The sequence below is a fragment of the Aythya fuligula genome, chromosome 1 (assembly GCF_009819795.1).
Source record: "Aythya fuligula isolate bAytFul2 chromosome 1, bAytFul2.pri, whole genome shotgun sequence".
Taxonomy (NCBI): Eukaryota; Metazoa; Chordata; class Aves; order Anseriformes; family Anatidae; genus Aythya; species Aythya fuligula.
In genome coordinates this window covers 192,572,754-192,595,327 of record NC_045559.1, presented here as the reverse complement: position 1 = coordinate 192,595,327, position 22,574 = coordinate 192,572,754, and the positions used below count along the sequence as shown (strand labels likewise).

General features: G+C 37.5%; 1 protein-coding gene across 1 annotated transcript; it reads left to right on the top strand.

The window, feature by feature from the left end:
* The first annotated feature begins 606 nt into the window (after window positions 1–606).
* Window positions 607–21,898, top strand: CFAP300 (cilia and flagella associated protein 300). The gene is made up of 7 exons (XM_032207490.1): window positions 607–716; window positions 1,170–1,251; window positions 2,883–2,955; window positions 8,837–9,003; window positions 11,230–11,402; window positions 17,274–17,340; window positions 21,767–21,898. The coding sequence occupies exons 1-7, from the start codon at window positions 607–609 to the stop codon at window positions 21,896–21,898; spliced, it is 804 nt and encodes a 267-aa protein (XP_032063381.1).
* The last annotated feature ends 676 nt before the right edge of the window (window positions 21,899–22,574 follow it).

Genomic DNA, 22,574 nt, shown 5'->3' with positions numbered 1-22,574 from the left:
GGGATTGTTAGGGGATGTAGCATAAGGCAGCAGCCTTCTGCTCTTGCTGCTGTCCCTGAAAAGGGCAGGAAATTTCCGAGATTTTGCAAGACATCTCTCGCTTTACTGGGCTTTTACAAATAACTTCCTTAAGTGACAACATACTTTCCTCAAATTTTCCACTGGGAAAAGCCTGGAAGCAGAACCTCAGGATTTCCCCATGGCTCAACACTTTGGGAAGTAAGAAGCAGCCCTGATTCATTCACAGCTTCATAATTTATAACTTTGGGCGTTTCGTAATTCACTTTTGGCATGACCGGGTGGCGTTGGCTCAGCCAACAGCGGTGGTCCCACTCCCGGGCATGCACAGGCTCTCCCTCGGCAAGCCTGATTTTTTCCAGCACACGGATAGGAGCAGAGGGAAGGAGGGAGCGGGCTGATGTTTAATTAGAGTATTTTCTTTATGAGAACCACAGAAATCCTGTCAGAAGTTGGGCCCTGGCGGTGCAGGACGAGGCGCCGGAACCTTTTTGAGCGGGGCCGGGCCCCGCGGCGGGAGCGAGCCGGGGCCGCACCGCTCGCGCCGCGCCGTTACCGAGGCAACCGCTGAGGCGGCGGCGCTGTGAGATGGCGGCCGGGGAGCGGCAGGGCTCGGCGGGCTTCGCCTTCCGTCTGCTGCCACAGAAAGCCTTCCCCTGCCTGCAGAACAGGGACATTCGGGACCGGCTCCTCAAGTGGTGGGCGTGGGGAAGCCCGCTGCCCCCCGGGGGAGGTTGAGGGGGAAGGAGGGAGCAGAGCTCTCGATATGAACCGGCGGCGGGTCCGGGTCCGGGTCGTCCCCCCCCCATGTTATTATATACTTGGAAGTCTCCTCAGTATTTTCCGGCGGTACAAAGCGCTTGTTATGAGGCGAAAGGTGTTGATCCTTGTCTTCCAGCCTCAGCCCCGGTCTCTTGCAGCTCCACAGCTGTGTTTCCCCAGCCCTCCATGGAGCGCTGTGTGTGTGTGTGTATGTGTGTGGATAAAAGACAGAAAAAGAAAAAACAAAAAACAAAAAACAAAACAAAAAAAACGCAACAGTGTAGGCACTGGTCTGAGGGGGACCTCATGTAGTGTGTCTAGGCAAATGTGCACAGTGAGTAAGTACCTACTGCACATGCAGAACATTGCTTCTCATTTCTCCGTTTCAGGTCCATGCACGGCAGGATCACGGCGCAAGCGTTCAGTTTTGACCAGCAGTTTAAGCCCTATCAGAAGGATGAATTTGTTTCGGTAGTTTTAAGTCCTTTGTATTTGAAATTATATATATTGGAAACCTAAATGATGGAAAACACTGGAGCAATGTTAACGTGTTATTTGCTCACTTTGAAAGTAGGTGATTAGGTATGGTGCTCTAACCCTGTCTTGTGGGTTAACTGTATTGCCCACTGAAAGTATCTCAGTCTATACTCTTGATACTGTTTTAAGATAGAACAATTTGTTCAAGCCTGAGAATGGGAATCTGAGATGGATACTGATTTTGGCCACCACACTTAATGTTGGGAAGTCCACCTAGGACTTTATACATGCCGTTTGTACTGTTAGCTTAGAGCTATTACTGCGTTCTCGCAGTAAATATACAGTATAATTACACATGCATAAGCACCACGTATCTGAAAGTGCATCATTTTTAAATTTACTGGATACCATTGCTTATACTGGAATTGTGGGCTCTCATCTTTTTGAGACTCATCTCTCACACTGATTTTGTGACCTTGACTTATATTGTCTGCAAAGGCAAATCTGTTGTGTTTTTCCACCTGTTTGCAGGTGGAAAAAAAATGGTCATCTGTGGTTTTGAAAACAGCATGGTCTTCAACTCTGTTTAAAAAAAAAAATCAAAACAACAACAATGACAAAAAACTTTTTATTTGCTGTAGGTGTATTTTATATTGTTATCTTGGAGGAAGAATTGAACCTCTTGGTATTTTAAAGGAATCCACACAAAAATACAGTAATATTTCATCTCCCACTGAAAACATCTCAAATTATGGAAGTTGTAAAAAGGTTTTACTTTGTAAATTATGCATTTAGGTTCTCAATGCTTGTCTCCTTTGAATTAAAAATGTAAAAGTATCACTAAGAAGTGATGGACTCCAAGTAGCTGTGAATTAATGGAGGATGAGATGAGCATTACTTTACACAGTCTGATCTCTCTGTGTCTCAGAGAGGTGATAATGAGATTTGGTGATGCAGACACTGAAAAATCCATCATTTTCCTTAGCAGCTTGTTCAGTGATTATTCACTCTGGTGGTATGTGTATACATCAGGTTGGGTTTTCTTAATTGACTTATATATCATTTAAACTTGTCAACTATCAACATCACTATGCACTTTTTACTGATAAATTAATAAGATGGAATACAGCAGATCTTACTGCAGGACATTTTTTCCATTCCTTCAATAACCTATGGATTTCTTCTGTATCAATTTAATAATTTCTACCTATCTACACTTGTCAAAACTTCAACTTTACTTACAAAATGTAAATTTTAGCATTTCATTTTTTATCTCAACAACATTGCATGCAGAGGTAGAATTGTTACATGTCATTTTTCTTCTGTACCTCCAATGATTTCATTAATTCTTTTTGTCTGTTCTTGGACTGTAAGTTCTTAACTGCAAGAACTTCATACTGCATATGTAGGTGTCTATGAAGATACTGAGTCTTCCAGATAATGGCAACACAAAGTGACAAAAACATGTATTTGATGGTATGAAATTTGGTATCCAAAGTGAAAGGTCATACAGAATGCACTTGCTAATTGGATCCTTAGAATTGATTTTGAAAATATCAAAGGCACTGTATACGACGATTTTATGTTTGATCTAATTAACTCTTATTCTTCTATTTGAATATTAGGCATTTTTTAATGATCCAAATGTGAACTCCAGTTTAAAGTTGCTCTCACCTTCAGGACAGTGGACTACATTGGGTAAATTTAGAATAAATTAATCTTAAAGAAAAAAGTTTGTTCTGTAACTGTTTTATTTTAATTTACTATTCTGTAATAATAACAGTTCATATACTGTATCTTCATCTAGTTGAAATACTGTAAAGAATGACTTCTTTTACTAAATAATAGTAAAATATTTTATTTTTTTTAAAGGCTAAGTTGACAAATTTTACTTTTTTTTTCCTGAGCCCCACATTGATTCATAAGCCAAGCTACTAGAGGTGGTTTTAAAGTCTGTGACATCCAGTTAACCTAATCATTATCCAGACATAACCATTTATTCAGTTGAATAATCTGAATTATTATTATACCTTATTCTTAGATAATATTTGGAGAAAGACACTTTTCTACGTATGTAGCTACCTAATTTAGGAGAGACTGAGATTATTGCTCTGTTACAAATTAAAGTAGAGGAAGCAGAAGATTAGGTATTGTATTTACACAAGCTCTGGGGTGTGCTATATCCACACATTAAAAATTATCTGGGTGCAAAGAGAGATCCATGTGATAGGTTGCTGTAGTTTCCATCATGGTATAAGATTGATGTTTGCCCTATCATTATACACTCATAACACTTGATTTTGTCTGAAGATGTAAGTGGGATGCTGACAAAGAAAGACCAATAGCACATGATTTTATGGCAACACTTTGAAACTGCTTTTTTTTTTTTATTGTGTAAATGAGACATAAAATGTCATGGAACTGCATATGATAATGTAGTAGGATATTGTACATAAAGTGAGCTCTGATATCTCCAAAGTGATTCTCCTTAATAGGAATACTTAAAAAGGGTATTGTGAGAAGTCCTCAGTTCTTTTGTTTTGTCTGCAAGTAGTTTAGTATGTGTAAATATTTAATGGAGCTTTGGGAATTTTCTAGCTTTTCCACTTCATCTCTCTGGAATTGGCATAGGTTTTCCACACTATATACATTGACACTAGACATTGACACCTGTTTGTCAGCAGAATCCATTTTCCAAACTATCCCACTGTTAAAACAATTGAATTATATAACATGCAAAAAAATGTCAAGGAGCCTCTTTTTCACTCTGGCAAAAAGAAGATAAATATATTTCAAAGCCTGGGTGAACCTCTTCCTGCTTTGGGCAAGAATCTTTTACGGCTATCTGTCTAGCCTATGAATTGTCAGTCCCTGTAGTGAAGGTCAGTAGGTTACATACCTCATGTTAAGAGCAGAGGGTCACTTGCCAAGGATCCCAGCTTAACTCCTGATTCTGCTCAATCTTCCTCAGCACAGAAGTAATACATTTTGTTTTGAGGACTGGAAGGGTTCCCTTTTTAAATCCTGAACAGCTGGTATACCCCATTTGCTCTTAAAATTTCATCTTCCCATTCTTTGCCTATTTTTGGTGAGGAATGTTGGCACATTTTTCTATAGTTAGTCTTCATGTGCATTTTTTGAAAATATAGTAAGAATTAGCTTTGAGTGGGAGGAGGTACAAAATCATCTAGTATTTCCTTCTTCAGACACTTTAAAATATTAATCCAGATATACAAGTTACTTGTCACCATGGAGTAACTTTTAAAAACAAGTTTCTGTTCCTGAATTAAACTACTGGTAGTGGGGTTTTTTGTTTGTTCGTTTGTTTGTTTGTTTAAACCTGAAGAAAATTACATAATCTTTATTGATTCTAATACTGCATTTATTACTTATTCTTTAGCAAACCAAAATGTAGATTTATTTTTTTTTTTTTTTTAGGGGATGATCCATAATATAAAGTGGAGTTTAGATAGGTTCTTAAATCTTCCCCCTTCATCCAGCATGAACTTGGACAGAAAGTATTTGTAGACCCTGTCAGCTTTATTTAAAACTTCAATATAATATTTTAGAGTTGTTTTTTTTTTTTTTTTTTTTTTTTTTCCAGGCTGCAGTCCTCTTTCACCTTCTTACTAAGAGTTTATTTTCCTTTTGAATTCAGTAGTTATTGTTTCACTTTCATATTTATCTCCACCTCTTCTCTTTTAGTTGTCTATCTCCTTTCTGTAAAATCTGTCTCTATAAGTTTTACTGCTTTTATGGCTTTATTGCTTTTATTTTGTTGTTTAATCTCAGTGTTTGTTTCTCTTTTCTGCTTTTCATCCTCACCTTAATTTTATCGGACATAATATCCCCAGTCAGCATCAAGGAGTGTAAAATGTCCCTCTCTTCCCAGCTCCCCCACATGCTGGAATTCCCAGTAGAATCCCACAATAATTCATTGTCTTAAGTACTCCAGTTTTAACATTACTCGAAATACAACTTTTTAGGTAAACTATACATAAGCATATTCTCTCCTCTGGTTCTTTTGATTAGATATGCTTTATTACCTCTTCTTACACCACACTTGTTAACTTACTGCAGTAGGGATGGATTTTTTCCCCTCCTCCTGGCTTCCTAACAGAGTACCTGACAGTTCTGTCACGTGTTTTAAGCTCCCTTCATCTCTTACTTTCATACTTCTAAAATAGAAGCAGCACAAGGAATACATTTGATGCATTCCAACTTATGTATTGACTCTTGTATTTTTAAATAGCAGCAATGAAAACTAAATGGTAATTTTTCTTTTGACACATTACCAGCCTTGCACCTGTCAGCAGTCTTAAGGAGGCAGGACTGTATCTGCTTAAACTCAATTAACACTTGAAAAGTTATCTTCAAAGGATAGGGATACATTCTTTTTTCTGTAAGTAAAAGTTCAGTATTTGTCTAAGAAAGACTGAGTTGCCATACATACTTGAAGCTTAAATGATTTCTGGTTTTGGAATTGGGTTTAAAAATCTGTGAGGTAATCTTAAATAAACATTTTTTTTTAGGCTGCTGTTACAGGTTTTCATTTGCAAAAATTGTAGATGTCATTTGAATTTTATTTCTTTATTTGAGTATTTTTATTCTTTATTTGAATTCTACTTCTGAAGTAACAACTTTTTATAACTGAGCACTAAGTTTGCACAATATATGTTCTATGTAAACTGTTTTGTAAATATTAAGTTGAAAGGGGTTTCCTTGAGGAACAAGTCTTTTTTAAACATTGGAAGAATTCTAGATGTATTTATTCTGGGGTTTATCTCCCCCATACTAGATAAGCAACATGTTCATTTAAAAGTATATTGGCAGCACTTTGTAGATGTTCCAAAAGTAAGAAGTTTTGTTTCAATACTTAGCTCTTTGTTTTCCACTTGCAGAGTTGTCGGGACATTTCTTCTTCCTATTTTATTGCTCACTTTTACAGTGTTATTAGAGCTGGTTACTCTTTTCCAGGAAATTCTGAATCTCCTGTTTCAAGCCTCACCTCTCAAATGGAGAATAGGAGCTTCCAGTATATTCAAACTTTTCCATTTACAGTTTAGTTGTCTGAAGTGCTGAATAGGACACAAAGCTCTTGATTTTATTTTTTCTTCCAACAGATGTTTTCAGGACATCTTTTTTTCAGAGCTGAAGTGTGTCTCCTTTCCTTTCCTTCCCCCCCCCAGTAAAATCCTAACAAATTGAAGGCCTATAAATAGATCACTTTCTTATACTTTGAGCTGGATAACTGGGAAAATGTAAGATATGTAAAATGTCTCTTTTTTTTTTTTTTTTCCAAGTTGTTTAACATCTGATTTTTATTAATCTTGAATCAGTTTTTGATTCATCTATCTTTACAAAATAATTTATATGTTAGAGGATGATTTATTTCTTATTAAACCTCAAAAAAAAAAAAAAAAATCCCTGTGAAAGGAATGCAGAGAACTGGAAGTTAGGTGAGTCCATGGATGAGGAGTTGGAAGGAAGTAATAACTAACTAACTACATAAAGGTCTCCTTCCCCTCCCTGCTTAGGTTAAGAGGCTTTAAGTCACCTTTTTTTTTTTTTTTTTTTTTTTTCTGACTTGTGATTTTGGTTACATAATTTAATGATTTTTTCATAATCCCTACGTGGACAGCGAGAATGTCCTAAAACTTATTCTTTCACAAAAGTTATCCTTTGCCATAACCATATCTGTAGATGTGAACTCAAGCAATTAAATGCCAAGCTTTTCCATATAATTTCTTTACATCACATTGGCCCAATTGAAAAAAAAAAAAAAAAAAAAAGGTACAATTTCAGATGGTACTTTTAGCTTAATAGACATGTTTTCAAGCCATCTATTTATAACTTCTCTCTAATTGCTTTTCTTAGTGTTGATCAGATAGGTGTACAGTTTACCTGGATTTATGTATCAAAAGTCCGCTGTTCAGACTTAACCTGTGAATAAATAATCTCTATGGATAATATCTGAGATTTTTGGAAGTGTGAGGGAAGAGAAATGTTAGGTTATGCTATGCTTGCAGAGATTAGGATCAGAATGGAGAGTCATATATGCTTTTGGAAGCACCGCTGTTCATGCAGCTTTTTTTAATGTGTTTCTGTTTCTGAAATACTGTTGTCTAGAGTGAAACTTGGCAATTTCCAAAATATTACTCCTAGTGATCCTTTAGATCAGTTTGCCAGCTCACCACTTAATTTAATAGTATAATTAACAGTCTTTTGATAGTCTGATGTTGACTGATCTACCATTGAGGGAATCTACAAATGAGAAAAGATGGGAGTAAACTCCTAGACAGCTGGAATTTTGTGAATATTATTTCTGCTGAGAAACATTGCCAGTGTGTGCTCCCTCATGTTTTCCCTCATGCTCATCCTTTGTCGTGCCCTCTCTTCCTCTCCTTTTCAGAAGCACTCTGAAGGATGTTCAGGGGGGCTCGGAGATGACCAGAGCACGTGTTCACAGAACCATAGAATGGTTTGGGTTGGAAGGGAACTTAAAGGTCATCTAGTTTCAATCCCCTGCCATGAGCAGGGACACCTCCCACTAAATCAGGTTGCTCAAAGCTGTGTGTCTCACTGAACCCTTGGTCTATAGAGAGCAGATAGAACTGGACTGTGTCCAGTGCTTCTTAAACGTATGAGTCCAATGCTATTGAAGATGTCTCAAGTTACCAACACCATGCATACAGATCTGTAGATGTAACACTGTATAGAAAGAAGATATGTTCCCTTATGGACTGATACCTTGTTAAACAAAGTGCTACGGAGTATCTCAGATGGCACTAAATGTCTATGAGCAAGAAGATCCAGCCTCAGATCATTCACAAGCACAGAAAACAAAAAGAAATATTACAGGAAAATGTACCTGTACTTACTGGTTGCAGAAAGAATACTCCTTATTCATGCAGGAAACGCTGACAGTACTTTTTTCATCTTCTGAAATAGCTGACTAGTAAAGCTTACAGTAGGTAGCTACAAAATAATTTTGTGAAAAGTTCAGATAAAAGAAAAATGTGTTGGGGTTGTGGGATTTTCTTTTATTTTGCTTTGCTGGCTGCTGTTAGCAGCTAGTGACTTTTCTACTTTAAATGTGGTATTTTGTTCTCAGATACAGCTTAAGTTGTGGAATATGATTTTCTAGGGTGTGATCTAACGTGATGTGGAGTTTCACATGGTGTTTTATCTATTATTTGTTTCGACTGATACTGTTGCCAACAGGGGGAGCAAACACATGAGCCTTAATGTAGTGTTAGTGTTCGGCTGAATTTAATGTTTTCTTTACCCTTTCTCAGCTTTCTTTGTTTGTTTGTTTGTTTGTTTGTTTGTTTTTTGTTTTTTTTTGTTTTTTTGTTTTTGGTTTTGGTTTTTTTTGAGGGACTGTATGACTGAGTCATACTTATGTGGTCTGTATTTTTTTTTTTTTTTTAAGAATATGCCACACAACCATTTAGAGAAGTTAATTAATTCCACACCATATCAAATTATGAATGATTGTGAAACAATTACTACATGGAAATTCTTCTGTTGTATTTATCACAACAGGCTTGATGTGACTCTTTCCTTTATATTCCAGGTTCCAAAGTGACAAAAATTGAAGCTACAGTGGTGCCCTGTACACAGATTTCTATGTCATTTTTTGATCGGCTGTACACTGAAGGACTTGTTAGAGAAACTGGACACATTGTGAAATGTTATGATGAGTATTATGATGATATTCTTATCTCTGATGAATTAAGGAAGGTCAGTACAGCAATGAATAATTCTTTTTAATTTCTTGTACTCCGTTAGGTTCCAAAGGACACATTTTTCAGTATTTTTCCAGTATTTTTTTTTTCTGACAGTACCTTTGAAGATAAAAATGGGAATTGAAAGCCATGTGATAGAAATGACTAAAGCACTGCAGTGCCTGAGTATCAAGACAGTGGCTGTTTTCCAGTTGGGCCCTCTTATCTTTTCAATTAGGAGAAAAAGGTAAAACCTTCTTCTCCCCACCACTTTGACAAGCACTCACTGCTTGGTGATGTGTGGGGAAATCCAGCTACTCTTTTTCGTAGAAAAACAAGAGGAGCCAGTGGAAGGGTCCTGCAATACCCAGAGCTGCAGGTTCACCCAACCATCCAGGTAGTTTATGAAACTGAGTGCACTCAGTAGCTGCTTCCTGAAGCATTCCTCACCAGGAATGCTGACCATATCATATGTGAAGGTATTTGAGGAAACATAGCTCCAGATACTTTGAGCTGAAATAAAGGAGAGGAAACTAAGAAAAGAGAAATGATTTTGTGCTGTAAGATTGGAAAAGGACTAAACATAACCCTTAAACAGGCCTGCAAGGTGAAAATTCTGTTTGTCACCTTCCAGTGGAGGTGTTAGAGAGCAGATGATTCTGAAAAAGAATCTCTCTTAAGAGTGTCACCTTCTTAATCAACACATCTTCATTGTAAGTGTTTCTTTTGACTTCATAAGCTAAAACAAATTTTTATTACTTATGTTTGTTTAGCATTAGCAAAGCATAGTGTGGGAGAACTGGATTTTGCTCTTCTTGTATATATAATCAACGTAAGTGCTTAATAATTATAGAGTTGCACTCATTTGCACTTGGCAAATCCTTTGAAGATGATGTATTTGAACCAGTGACACTGGTTACAGGATGTGGCCTGAAATACTGGTCTGTCTTGTAAAGTTCTGGGAAAAGCAGAGAACTCAAGCTCATGTTTGAATTTCAGATGTGGTCTGTAGCCTAGCAGTTCAAAATGCTATCTATTTGCTTATAAGTTGGGTCTGTGTGAAACGTTTTCTGAAAATTAAGTATATTTGATGTAATAAAGTTAGAGGCAACATTTAAAATGAGTCATCGGAGTTTCAGTCTCTCTTCATTTTCCTTCCCTTGGAAGAAATGCATGACTGCTTTTACAGGATGAAGGATTCACATTGGTTTGTAATGAACATGATTCCTACTTACAAGACTTAAGACGGCAGAAAGAACTAAGAGTCAAATCTTCCACAACTGAACTCAAAAGCTTCAGATTCAATTAGTCAGCACCGTAGAATTGTAGACTGTAGGGGGCAGCAAGCTGTCCAGTGTCCTGGTGTCAGCAGGTGGCAGAGGGTGGCCCTCAGCTGTAAAACTTCATGTTTCATTTCGAGCTGGCATGCCTTCTCTTGGTTCAGTTGAGGAGGGGTTGGGATATGTATGTGGTCACCAACAACAGCTGCTGTCCTGATCCTTTGTTACTCAGACGTGTAGTGAAGCTATAAAGAGGGCCACAGAGCAGTAAGTTCAAGTCTAGCTTAGACCTGTTTGCCTGCGTCTAGGTTGGTACCTATGTTTTGTTGTCACGCTGAACTACAGTTCCTGCCCACCCTTACAGCTGGAAGCATCGAGGCTAATCTGGCAAGAACCCTGTGTTCACACAATATTGCAGCAAAAGGCTGGTGGGACACGTGGAAGCAGCTGAATAGCATGCCTGGCTTATCCATGGTACAGATAAACGCTCACTAGACTCTGCAGTAAAGAATGGTGTGAATTTGACTGATCTCCTCTGGGATACCTTTAGGAATGTGAGATAACTGTAAAAGCTTAGAGGCAAAAAGCAAATGCGGTCAAAGTTACCAAAGACAAACTAATTGGTAGTGATCAACATACCAGATAGAGCTAGATTATTTTCAGGTTATTGATTGTTTCATTAGGTGGATGAGCAATTAAGCAATGAATCACAAGACTCTTGAAAAATATTCCCTTATGTTTTGCGGGCACGAATCTGACAGTCGTATTGACAGTATTTTAAACCTAATTGTATCACTGGAAGAAGGATTTAGAGAAAAGTACTAATTATTTCCACCCCTTATTCATATAAAACATAATGAACGTAACTGTGTGATATGCAGGAAAGTAGTTGTTTGTATACTTAATTGAAAATAAGAATTTTTCGTCTGTTTAATTTCTTTATTATTTTCTTGTTCCATAAGGTCTTGCTTCTGGAAGATTCGGACCATTACGATATATTCAGTCAATCAGACCGCAAAGAATTTCTGTTCTGTCTTTTTAAGCATCTTTGTATTGGAGGAGCTCTTTGCCAGTTTGAAGACATGCTTGGGCCATACTTAGAAACTACCAAAGCTTTATATAAAGATCTGGTGAGGCAAGTGTTTCCCTTTCTATACAATTGTGTATGTATGTGCTGGGCATAGATGCTTTGTGTGAATTACTGTAAATTTACTGTGTGTTACTGCTTCAAAAATAGGTCTGTTATTTAATAAATCTGCAAGCTTATTTATGTTCATTTATTAAAATACCCTGCAACGATGGTAATAGTTTAGTGGCAAAATATATGCAATTTTAATGGCAGTTGTCCTACATAAAACCTTTTTATTGTATCACAGGAATGGACATTGATGTTTTGTAGTTCACTCCCATTTTAAAGATTTTTGTTTCTGTAGTCCTCTAATGAAAACATTGCATGCCACTGGAACTAGATTGTATTTCCACTGTCGTTGATAAAATATCAAGTTAGTATTGGATGGATAGTCTTGGACTACTTTCAAGCTGTTCTTGTTTTAGGATTTAAAAACTGAATAACATCAAATGAATTTTTTTTTTAATTCTGTTTATGCTTTATTCCATCTGATTATTATTATTTTTAAAAATTCAGTTGGATTTTGGCATTCTTTGCTCCACAGATACACTTCTTGCAGCATATAGCTGTGGAGGAATATGGCTGTCAGCATGACAGTGAGCTAACACATTTTTTTGCCAGGTCTGGTATATGGAATTGTTTGGCATTTATGTATTTTTTCCTTGAGATGAGAGCAATTGATCAAAGATGTCAATTCAGGGGAAAAAAAAAAAAAAAAAAAAAAAAAAAGCAACTTTCTCCCTTTTTGATATACCCTGTACCCATATGATGACTTCACTGACTGACAAAACAGTTTTTCTCTCCTTTTTGTTTTTTTTTTCCTCGGCTGTATTTGGAATGGTGAGATTAGCAACTGTTACTTCATCTCCTATTTTAAGATTATACACAAGCACACTAGAAAAAAAAATCACGTGTAAATTATCTTCATCGTTGAGTCTGTTCTTAAAATGCCATTGGTTAAACTTCAGAGTAAAATCTGTCTGAACAAAGATATGGTGAAAGGATTAGATTCGGTGACTCACCTGAATATTTCTTGACCATTGTAGCACTTGTATGAAGCTTGCTGCATCCAAACAGAATACATAAAACAAAATATTTGGCTTCTTTCTTGGCATTTTTTTGTAATACTTAACCAAAGAATTTTACAAAACCTTAATAACTGCTAAGCAGCCCCCAGATTTTCTAATAGTCAGTACTTTTCAGGGTCTGTGTTGATTTAGTCATATGCTGTTTCCAGTGAATTATTTATAAAATTTATTCTTAATCATTTATAAAATTAATTAAAGAAATAAATGATTAAAGTAGCAGTAGAACAGCTGATACTTCTAAAGGAACCTCTGAAACAAAGAAACTATTATAAATATTCCAAGATTTTTTAGAAATAACTAAATTGGGTTGCTGCATTTATTATTTCGAACTTTGGGATTAGTCACCAAAGCTTTCTTACTAGCGTGAACTTCATTTTTGATTTTTCATGTAGAGAGAAATCTAGTGGGTCCTTCAGAAATACATAGTATGATGTAAAACGATCTATCAGTACTTCAGCTCTGCTTTCCCTTTTCTCTTAAACAGTTGCACTTAAACAGGCTGTTCCTTACACTAATCCTTGGCCTTAGTTCACTGTGCACTGACTACAGCTGTTTCTGCTCGTGTTGTTGAGTTGACCCAGGATAAAATACCAAATCTAATCAGTTCCTTCACTTTCTTACTTCCTTTTAATGATGATTTTTTTTTTCCCTAAACAGTTTAAAGTTTTGTTCTGAGCCATTCCTCCTTGCTTTTGTGTCTCCTTAAACATTTCCCCCTTCTTTCTTTTCCTATGGTAAACTCCGATGAGGATGTTAAGTAGTTCTTGTTATTAAAACAAACAAACAAACAAACACAAAAGCACCTTCCAAAGTCTTCCCCAAAATTTCATCCTGCTTTCATTGTTTGCTTTTCCTACATCCTCAACCCATTCCCTGTTGTCCTATTACATATTTCTGTGACTTTTCTTGTGTGTTACTTTTGTTTTTTGTTTTTCAGTTGTCAGCTACTGTTCTATCCTCCACAGTTTTAAAACGTACCTGTTCACCTCATGTGACATCACTGTTCTTTGATACTTACCTACGGTGTGTCTCTCCATTCCTGTGACTAATGTCTGTAGATGTCTCGCTGCCAGTGGAGCTGGTATTTGCACTGACTAGTACTTGAAAAAACAAGTCACAATGTAACTGTATCTTTTATCTTGCTCCTTTCATATTAAATTATTTGTCAATCCAATCAGAAAAGTTTTCGATCTCCATATTTCAGACTTTTTCTCCCCATTAACAGTCACATTTGTCTCCTGCTTTCTCTCTATTCCCTCTGTCCCTGGTTTATCCAAAATGACGATGTGTTTTTCTTTTATTTATTTTTTGTTGTTTTTGTTACCACCTTCTTAAGAGAGAAGAAAAACATCGAAACAGTAAACAACGAAGCTCTGAAGAGCTCATGCCAGTCTTGACTTGTTTGATTTCTAACTTCCAGTCTGTAGTCTGTACTGTGTCACTTACTTCATTTTTGCACAATGTATACTAGACAGTAAAACGATGAAATTACTTTCTTATGGCCTGTTATTTTCTGTAAACAATAGCTCATGACAGTATTGGTCTCTTAAATTGTTTTACCAGAGGGTTCACCTTAAAATTCCTGTTGAAACTCAACTGTTTTTAAATTCTTCTCTTCTAGACAGTTATCTTGTATGTGGTTTCTTCTCATCTTGGATCGCAATCTCATTAGATGCATTGTACTCTTTGTAAAGTGATAAAAACTTGTAAAGTGATAAAAACTTACAGTATTGAGAAGTTCCATAAGCTGTACCTTTTTTTTTTTTTTTTTTTTTTTTTTTTTTTCTTGACAGCTCATAAGGCTTGGTAGAAAACAAATTGACAGTATTATTAGTTCTTAGTTGATGTGCATGGAAAAATTAGTCCCTACAGGTGAACTTAGGCCAATCATGGTATGCTTCCAGACTAAACCCACGGGTGTTTGTTTGGTCCAAAAGTTTTTCTTAAGGGAAGGAGCCTTCATATTTAGAGTTCCACAAAAATGTCTCTAGTGCTCAGAGCAGTAGACCTATTAGGAGGTTTTCCCTATTCTTTTTCTTACAGTTTCTCCTTGCCATCCCTGAGTTCCAACTCCTAGGCACTAAAGTTCAAAATAGTGTCAAAAGGTTTGATATTTCGTTTTACTGAACCATTTCCATTTATATGGTTTTATAATGAGAGAGTGTAACAATCTTGAAATTAACTGCTCTCGCTATTTTACAAGCACTGCTAAGGAATTCCAAATCAAACTATGAAATGTCAGAGGTTTTCTGCTTTGGAAAATGAGTAATAATTGCTTCATAATGAATTTATGAACAACTTGTTGATACTAACCCAGCAGTAATTAACCTGTGACCAACTGAGTCCATCCAGAATTTCAGTCGTGTCCTGTTTAACCTAGAAAAAATCAAAATGATGGTTGTAGTATTTTTGGTTTAGTTAAAGAACACATTTACATCACAAAAGTGTGTTAGTTAAGATATAATTTACAAATCTTTGTGAACTCCTAAGTTGATAAATCTTGTTTTCTCTACTAAACTTGATTTTTCTGACAGTGTCTCTCACTGGTGGCAGCTGCTGTAGTGTCTTGTTGTTAGTGTCCTCTTCTCCTTCCTTTTGTGTCTTCTCCTTTCCCTGAAAATAAATGAATTTATGTGAAAGCACTGGGTTGTTCTTTTAATGTTTGGAAAGCCTAGTAAAATATTGCCAGTAAGGTTAGGATATAAGTTCAATTCAAAGTGAATTGAGACATGATTAGAAAGATTTTTTCTTCATAAACTGAGGATAGATGCACATTGAAATGAAGAAGAAACTTCCATATTCAATGAGTAGCGTAGGACTTAACAATTTGGAAGAAAAACATGGGTATTATGAAATTATTTTTACAGAAAAAATATCATCTTCAAGAAGACAAGGCAGTATTTTTCTAAAACCTTTAAAAAAAAAAAGTTTGTCAAAGACAACATCCTGGTTTCTTTCAAGCCAGCAAGAGGAGTATCTCATCTGATTTTGGCAGATACGTTATTTTGCCTTAAAATTAACCAAAGTACTAGAAATAAACATTCAGTCTGAAAAATGACTTACAGGAAGCTAACCACAAGAGGAAAATTTCTCAATGCAGCGGAATAAATAGGAAGATTTATTTTCTGTCACTCCTTGCTTTGGTATCCTAGATATATATGTATATAATATAAAAATGTAGAAACCAGAAATTGAAAGCTATTGTTCTCAGATGGAATAATGTGGAGCCACAGTAACTTAAACACAACTGCAGCTTTTCAGGGTGGTGATGTGTTGTAGAAAGTGTTGACCCCACTACTGCTCTATGCCTTGTTCTCAAAAGTTGTCACTCTTCTAGCAGACGTGGTTAAACAGTTCCTGAACTGCTGGAGTTTACAGCCCTGTACGTTAGCATAAACTGACATCCATTTTAGTTTATCTTAAAATGCTGGTCTGTAAACTGCAGTGGTTCAGCAGCTGACTCATGAACCAGTTGAGCTGTCCCTGCTGGGAAGGCACTAATCTCATGAGGGGTGGTAAGGCAGACAACTGGGGCCAGTACCAGTTTCAGCAATGCCGTCTTAATCCACTGCTGAGTCTATCAACATGTGAGTTACAGCAAAAAATTCTGAGAAAGCCTTGTTACTGACTCACCACAGGAAAGATCAACTTCACAGTATAGGCTTAATTCATACATGACTGTTGTTACTCTGCAGATGAAATCAGTTAAAGCCAGTTTTTTAACTGGTTAAAGAGGTTGAATCAACAAGAATGGTGCTGGTTGGTCTGGGTTTTGTTTGTCCTTATAAAAAGCAGCTTTGTGAAAGCAATGAGATTAGGGAACTGCTCTCATACCTTGGAGTTGGTGCAGTGTACAACTAGACTGTGTTTAACACACACCTTATAGAAATTTGGCTATTTTGGGGACCTTTCTAGGGAACTTGAACCTGACTGTGACAAGGCAGGTTCTGAGCTATGTGCTTCTTGGAACTCTGTAAGTGACCTATAAAGCTCAATTAATCCACGCTGAGTTATCTTAAATAAGAATCTGTGAAATTAGATAAATTAATACAAGTTACACCATCTACATCGGGAAGAAATATAAACATCACTTAAAGCAGACCTGAGGAAAATAATTCCTTTAAAAAATATGTTGAGATAATTGCAATAGTATCTTAGTGTGATTGGTAATAGTGACAGAAGAACTGGCAGTCCACAACAAACACATCTAGAAATTGAAAAATTCAGAAATAATACCATCCTGAGTTGCATAGCTGTCCATGCATACATCATTCTAAAGCAGGAAAAATGAATTTAAAACATAATTATATACTGATTAAAAATGAGCTGAAGTTTGCATTTCTTTAAAAATACCACTGCTACCCTTTGTAGTCTGAATTAAGATGTGGTTCACTTTGCAGCTTTTTTTTTTTTTTTTTTTTTTCTTGCAGAATATGTGAAAGGCTATCAAAATGCAAACTCCATACTGGATACTTTATACACTAGGCCTGGGTAATATTACTGAAATTTAGTGGCTGAAAACAGTAAGACCAATTCAGATGAGTAGCTGCATTTTCATCCAACAGTTTTCTGTTTTCATAATATCCATGTTATCTAACAGTGTAGCTCTTCATGAACCAATGTAACATGAGTTGAATTTTAACTATTAATTTGAACTTCATCATATTTGAGCAAGAACAATGAATATGTTAAAATGTATTTTAAATATATTTAATAAATGTATTTATTGAATGAAGGATTCAAATAATACTGTAAATATTAAGTATGTATTATTTCCTCTGGTTTTCAGTGTTCAAAAGAATCATGAAACAAAAGAAATAAGCATTACTTCAACTGTCTTCAGAGTGTCTGCATATGTAAGTATTAACAATTTTATAGTACAGAATTTTACTGGAAGTGACATGCATAGCATGAAAACATGGAATTGACATTTACACAATGAAAATATAATAGTCCATTTTCGAGGGTTATTTTTCCATAGTTGTTGCCATTGTTTATTCATAAATTCATCCCTGATCTCATCCTGCTTGCACTCTTGAGTAACTCTTCATCAATTATCACCAGCTAAAATTTTATTTGGGTAGTTCACTAAAAATAGGTTTACTGGATTACACTTGAAGTCATAATAGTTATCCAGAAACTACTTTATTAAAAAAAATAAGTATCTTTAGGTCTGAGTAATTCTATTTTTATATCTACTTAAGATAGAAGTAAGGATTAAGAATCCACTCAACTTTGTATAGTTCTGTTCTTTGAAATGTTGCTACAGCTTTCTGAATAGCTTGTATTGCATCTCTTACTGTAAAGACTGCAAGAAAATTGAGTATATGAAAGGGTGAGAATGGTGAGATGACTGCTAACCTCTTTTCCCCTCCCTTGTCAAGTCTCATTCCTTTCTGTTTCTCTTGCAAAATCATGCATTTACCATCAAGATAAGTTTGAGAACTGGCTGCATGTTTACTAGATTCAGCATACCTGGCGTTTAATTGTTACTACTCCAAAGCCTTCTTGAGTAACCAGAATATGTAAGCAGATAATGTACCGACATCCAAAAGAAATAGCTGATGTCATTTCAGACTGTGCAAACTTCCCTTTAGGTTGCCAATACCCTGGTTGTTCATCTGTGGGTCATCATCTTTTATGTAGTATGTGTAATTCATAGAAGGCTTCTAAAATGTTTTCTAAAAATAAGTACTTTACTTAATGTATCACAGTTCACCTTTCTACTGGGCTGCAGACTTTAATAAAAAAAAATAAAGTAAAAAATGAAAACCAACAAACAAAAAACACCACAACTGATAATGTGATATTTTACTGTTATTACCATTTTTCCCCCTATCTTTGAATCAAATATATGGACACGAACTTTGCAGACTGCTGCTGTGTTTAGGTAGATGTTTAGATATTTAAGAGCTCCCATGGCTGTCTTTGCCATACATTAAATATCATCAGTATTAACAACAACAAAAGGCATCCTTCAGTAACTTTTTTGAAAACAAAGAAGTGGATGGACAAAAGAAAATCCAGTGTAAATACATAGTATGTTATCCTTCCTGTAGCCTTGGTGGGAAAATTTGGCTTTCCTGCATATTCTGAAAAACTGTGAGGTGAAGGAAAGTTCTAAAATTCTAGTTTGCTCTAAAGAAATCTTGAACAAACTTCCCTGAAAACAGACAGAGTCTTAAGCAATTGGGTCTGGATTGTCTGATGGTTCTGTGAAACAAAACTCTACTTGGAAATTAACAGAAAGGTACTTAATAGAACACAAATGTCTTGTGCTTTAGATGAAAACTTTCTCTCAAAGAGACAAACACATTTCTGCAGTAGATGTAGTTTCTGAGTTCATTTGGTAAATAACTGTAGAGTATCGTGTGATAATGTTGAGGTAACAATTTATAAGCCATATTTTCTTGATTTGTACCTGAAAGAAATGGACATACCATTGTAGCCTGACATAAAGGAAAGCTGTTTTGGTAAAGGTGACTTGAACTGCAGCTGAGAAGTTAGAAGAAGCCATATTTCTGCAAGCTGCATTAATAAATGGATAAATAAATACTTGTATATTTGCACAAGTATGAATGGAATCAGGACTTAATTTTATGTAACACCATCCTGATACCATCACTTTCTTTTTACTTAGTTTTTAAGTTTTGGCTAATGAGCCCTCATTTTGTAAACAGTATCTAGAAAAAGAACATTATTAAAATCAGGTAATCAAAGTAAACTGTCATTGATATTGTATGAAAATTGTGAGTAGTGCCTCCTTTTTAGCAAGTCTGTGTCGATAGAGCTATAATTCTGATGTGATCATATCAAAACCAGTGATGGAAACTGATGTAATCTCTGAAAGGGGTATGCTTAAAAAGCAGTTTGGAACAAATTTAATCCTGAAGTAGTCAGATCTCTCAATCTTGATACTTAAAGGTATTAGGGTGTACTTATAAATGTCTACAGATCTGTTTAGCATCAGAACTTTGTAGACCTGGCTATCATAAGAGAAATCATTTTAAATCTTGGGGCTAGTGAAACTTTGTTACAGATGAAGTATTTGGATGGTGATTGCTATTTTATAATATTTTTTTTTTTAATCTGAAACCTAACTATAGCAATGTTAGAAATCATTGTAATAAATAACTTACTCAAAAATTCTTCTTAAAAAACTGTTGATTAAAGGATGCTGTTCTGCGAAATGTTCAGCAGTATCATTATTTCTGTATTACGCTATGCATGTGCTCTTTTTCAGTCATCTGCACACGATCTGTATTCCTACAAAGTAAAATGACCCCACTCTGTATCAGTACATCAAATCGTTTCACCCACTACATGTCTGAACCGAAGTCCAAATTGCAGATAGAATTGGTATGATCCTTTATGCACCCAATTGCTATAAGGAGCAGAGTAAATCCATATAAATTCCAGTGCCTCTATGGTCAAATCCTTTAATTTTGTTGTTGTTGTTTTAATGGCCTCTTTACTAACTAAAATAAATTTAAGGACCCTTTTAACTTGATTAGATTTATTTTTTTCCTCATACCAGGTTTGCTATACTCTGGAGTTTCTTGAAATGCCTTATCACCAAGAAGTTACTTTTGTTCTTGAGTTGATGTCTTTAAACAGTCAAAAACTGAGCTGGCATAGATCAACTCTGGACTGCAGAAATGGGATCTTCAGCAGGAATAGAAAATAAGTTTAATCTAACCAGCAATCACATCTTGACACTGGTCTCTTGCTTTCTTTCTGTTTTGTGCATGAACTTAAGTTACTTTTGGATCAAACTCCAAGGCATTGTGATGCTGAGTACTGTAAAACTGTAAAGCTTGCTCTCCTTACTGTTATTGAGAATCCAGCATTTGATACACAAGGATCCCGGTAAAACATCTGTAGACAGTTAGGTATCTTAAAATTGGAGCTACAGAGTTTGTATGCTGTGTTCCTTAAAAATAGAATGCTATTTTTAGCTTGTGGTATTTGACTACCACCAGAAAATGCAGTGAATAGACGCATAAAATCTCTACCTGTCTTAAACAATGTTTTTACAGTGGTGCTTATCTTAAGATGTATGGTCCTGAATAATCCCTCAAAGGAAGTTATCAGAACATATAGTAGGGGGTTCATCCTCTTGAAAAAAACAGAGAAACTGGGGTGCCAGCAACAGCTACTGGATAAAATTCATAGATGGTCTTTGGAGCAGAAATTGGAATCCAGATCTCTTCCTTTAAGCCGACTGATTACAGTTTCCATGATTTCTTGGTCCAAAAAAAAAGACAGATTATTTTATGCAAGGGAAGAGAGCTTCAACAAAAGACTGTGATAGATGTGCCTCTAGTATGGAATAGTATTTAGTTGAGGAGTTTAAAATTTTCCTGGAGAAAATGGAAAATACATGCATTATATGAATTCCCTCAGAACCTACATCTCTTCAAATGTGTTGTATAAAGGTGTTGAGGAGTGGCATGACACTATAGTGTGTCAAAGACAGGAGGTGTCAGCTACATATTGTTGATTTTTTAGATGTTCATCTACCACAATGAATGCACCAAACAAACAAACACCTCCCTAAATCCCCCCTCTAGTTCCTGTGTACCTGGATTTGAAGTGGGTGTTGAGCTGTGCCGCCCTGTCAAGGCTGAAGCCTCTCTTGACACGCACAGAAGTAGGACGTTAAATGGAAGAGCCCAGTTCTTGCAGTGTCTGGTGCCAGCTCAATGTGTTTTTTCAGAATTAGGATTTGGTAGCTAGGTGTCTAGGTTCTCTTCAGATGCTTTCAGCGGGTTGGTGCACAAATTGCTTTTGATAACAGTTCAAAGTTGTTAAAAATAAGTTGTTAGTAAGTGCGGGTTCAGTGAGGGTTTTCCTTAAGTATTTGAGACTGAATGGATGCATTAGTAAATGTTCATTGAGGAAGACTCATTGTTAGAAGAGCTTTGCATACTTAGTCCCTAAATAATTTTGTATTTTGATGAAACGTGTTGGGATCCTTGTATACTCAATCATCTGTATTTTAGGTTTGTATTGTGTAAGCCTGTGTTTATGTGCCTAACTTTGCATTTTATATTAGTAGTGCATTTAAAGGTTGTAAGGTTACTGGGACGGGTAACAGCACTGTGCCTGCTGGAGCATCGGGATCCGAATGGGGACAGACCCCACACGCAAACCAGCGTTTGTCCCGTCGTGCCACGAAGCCAGGCGCTGGGGCAAACCGCTGCGTTTCGCCCAGCTTTGAGGAATGCCCTGCCCGGCCTCCACGTCGCCATTACCACGCTTCTTTTCGCTTCCTCCCAGGACGAGGCCGGCCTGCGGTACCCCTCGGGCAGCAGCCACGAGCAGAGCTTCTCCTACTTGGCGGTGGACCCCTGGCAGCGCCACGTGCACGCCCTGTACCACTGCTACGGGGTCAGCGCGCTCTGCCCCTAAAACACCCCCCGCTTATGGGGTCGGGACCCCCCACACCTTGCTGCGAGGCCGGGGGAGAGCTGTGCATAGCCTAACACAGCCCCGGGGCTGTGCGGGGCTGTGCGCCCGCCCGGTTAATTAATTAAAGGCGGTTCTCCTCCTCCTCCTCCTCGTCTTCCTCTTCCTCGCCCCGGGGGGGTGCTGGGGGTGCTTGGGGGGTGCTGGGGGTCGTGGCCCCGGCTCGGCTGCAGCCCCCTGCTGGATGTGGAGGTGTTGGGGGGGTTGTGTGTTTTTTTTTGGGGGGGGATATTGGGGGCGCCCCCCCCTCGGGGGTGGCGGGGGAGGGGAGCGCGGGCGCCTGGAAGTTGGGAGAGGAGCTGGGGGGGGGTAAAAGTTGTGGTTGGCGGCGCGGCCCCGCGGCTGGGGAGCGCGGGCGGGCGGGCGGGACAGGGGAAGGGGGGAAGCGGGCGCGCACAGAGGGGCGCCGGGCAGGAGGGGCGAGCCCGGCCACAAAAGAGACTGCGGGGTACGAGGGGGGTCCGGGCTGGGGGGGGGTCCGGGCGGCGAACCCCCTTTTTTCACCCCCCCAAACCCCTCCTGCTGTCCGGCGGTGCGGGCGGGCGCAGGCAGGCGGGCCGCTGCCCGTGTGGGATCCGGTGCGGGCGGGCTCAGGAGGGGCGGAGCCGGGAGCCGAAAG